The sequence below is a fragment of the Gavialis gangeticus genome, unplaced genomic scaffold (genome assembly GCF_001723915.1).
Source record: "Gavialis gangeticus isolate Ggan-Ray unplaced genomic scaffold, GavGan_comp1, whole genome shotgun sequence".
NCBI classification, from domain to species: Eukaryota; Metazoa; Chordata; order Crocodylia; family Gavialidae; genus Gavialis; species Gavialis gangeticus.
Genome location: NW_017729029.1, coordinates 79,202,413 through 79,204,645, shown reverse-complemented (window position 1 = coordinate 79,204,645; position 2,233 = coordinate 79,202,413). Strand labels below are relative to the sequence as shown.

Here is a 2,233-nt window from a genome sequence, read left to right as displayed (position 1 = left end):
GATGGTCATACCCAGAGAGTGGTGGTGGATGAGTCATTTTCGACCTGGAGGGATGTGGGCAGTGGAGTTCCGCAGGGCTCGGTCCTCGGGCCCGCACTGTTCAACATCTTCATCAGTGACTTGGACGAGGGGGTAAATAGCACCCTGTTCAAATTCACAGACGACACTAAGATGTGGGGGAAATGGGCACACTAGAAGAGAAGAACAGGCTGCAATCAGACCTAGACAGGTTACAGGGGTGGGCGGATGAGAACAGCATGGGTTTCAACACTGACATGTGCAAGGTGTTTCACCTGGGGAGGAAAAACCAGCACCATACCTACAGGCTGGGGAATTCCCTTCTCGTCAGTGCAGAGGCAGAAAAGGATCCTGGAGTCATCACTGATGCCAAGAAGAACATGGGCCGGCAGTGTGGGGTTGCAGTCAGGAAGGCCAGCCATACCTTGTCATGCATCTACAGATGCATCTCAAACAGGTCCAAGGAGGTGATCCTCCCCCTCTATGTGACACTAGTCAGGTCACAGTTGGAGTACTGTGTCCAGTTCTGGGCGCCACACTTCAAGAGGGATGTGGGCAACATGGAGAGGGTGCAGAGGAGGGCCACTCGCATGATCAGGTGGCAGCAGGGCTAAGGGAGAGGCTAAGCGACCTATGAGAAGAGGCTAAGAGACCTGAACCTGTTCAGGCTCCACAAGTGAAGGTTGAAGGGGTATCTGGTGGCCATTTACAAACTAATCAGGGGAGACCAGCAGGCACTGGGGGAGTCCCTGTTCCCCCGAGCACTACCAGAAGTGACTAGAAATAATGGTCACAAGCTGGCAGAGGGTTGATTCAGACTAGACATCAAGAGGCACTACTTCACCGTCAGCGCGGCTAAGATCTGGAACCAACTTCCAAGAAAAGTGGTGCTGGCTCCTACACTGAGGGTCTTTAAGAGGCGGTTAGTTGAACACCTTGCTGGGGTTGTTTGATCCCAGTATACTTTCCTGCCATGGCAGGGGGCCAGACTTGATGATCGCTCAGGTCCCTTCCGACCCTACCAACTACGAAACAAATGCTTGTACAGGAGTTATCCATGGTGGAAAAATATATATAAAATAAAAGAGCTATTCCTGTAGTTCCCTCAGGAATGCAGTTTCCTGCCGGTAGCTCCTATTACAATCAATGCTGCTGCTTCAAAGAACCTGAGGAAATAAATGTGCACTTTTTTACTGCAGAGTCACTTGGTAAGTAACAGGAAAGAGAAAAAAAGCCTCATGGAGGAAGTGGAGTTCCCTTTTGGCCTATTTTGTTGATAGGTAATGACCACAAAACACTTCAGAATTAATGCATATCCTTACTGCTAGATAGTATAATACATTGTTTATTGAATAAAATAGAAACTTCATGTATACCTTTTTTGACTGCAACAGCAGTTCTGTTTCAAGGAGCAAGACTCGGCTCAGGAGATTATTCCAGTCCTTCTCATCTATAATCACCTTCCCTTTCAGTCTCTCTTCTAAAATGTGTAGCTTATCTTCCATCCAATTTAGTTTATGTAGCTTCTCCTGGCAATCAGCAAGCTGGTTCTTTAGCAGTTCAATTTGACTGTTATCCTCTGTGACCTAGGAATAAGAAAAGTAATAGGTTTTTTCCAATTTAGATATAAATACACTTTATAGACTAAAAAACAGTTTGTTTTACTTGCTTATGAGTAATTTCAGCTATTGTGATGTACAGGGATGTAGACTTTCCATTTGCTGCAGAAAAACTCAAACTTTCACTTGAAGGAAAAAAATGCAAACTTTCTCCTGTAAAGGAGATTTTCTGCCAGCAGCCTTCCAGCTTGCAAGTAGCTGCTTGGGGCTAGGAAGAGCAGGGGGAGGGCGACTGGAGGCAGGGGCGCCATGTGCGTGTGCGCACATGTACATACATATGGCCAGCATAGAACCAGGCAGGGTGGTGGAAGCAGCCCTGGCAGGTAATTTCGTAGGGATGGGGGTTAGAGGGACAGGACTTGGGGACTGTCTGGAAGGGCCTGTGGGGCTGGGGGAGAGGCTGGGAATATGGGGGTAGGAAAAGCCGGGGTGGGGCATCCTGGTGAAGTCTGAAGTATGGAGTCTCATTTGTGAGGTGTATTGTTTGGGGGGAACAGAAAGGGGTTTGGTAAGTGACTGCTGCGTCAACCCTTGCAACTGCCATCGCTGCATGCAGATCCAACCCACGAGGAGCCCAGTTTGACACCACTGGCCTA

The 2,233-nt window shown here is 48.3% G+C and overlaps 1 protein-coding gene across 3 annotated transcripts in view; it reads right to left on the bottom strand.

Annotated features, from left to right (window-relative positions):
* CEP44 (centrosomal protein 44) overlaps positions 1–2,233 on the bottom strand; it is a 43,151-nt gene that overhangs the window by 13,109 nt on the left and 27,809 nt on the right. For all 3 annotated transcript variants that reach the window (XM_019521788.1, XM_019521791.1, XM_019521790.1), the window contains one exon: positions 1,395–1,604. In XM_019521788.1, coding sequence (XP_019377333.1) covers positions 1,395–1,604 — 210 coding nt within the window. The remainder of the gene's footprint in view (positions 1–1,394; positions 1,605–2,233) is intronic.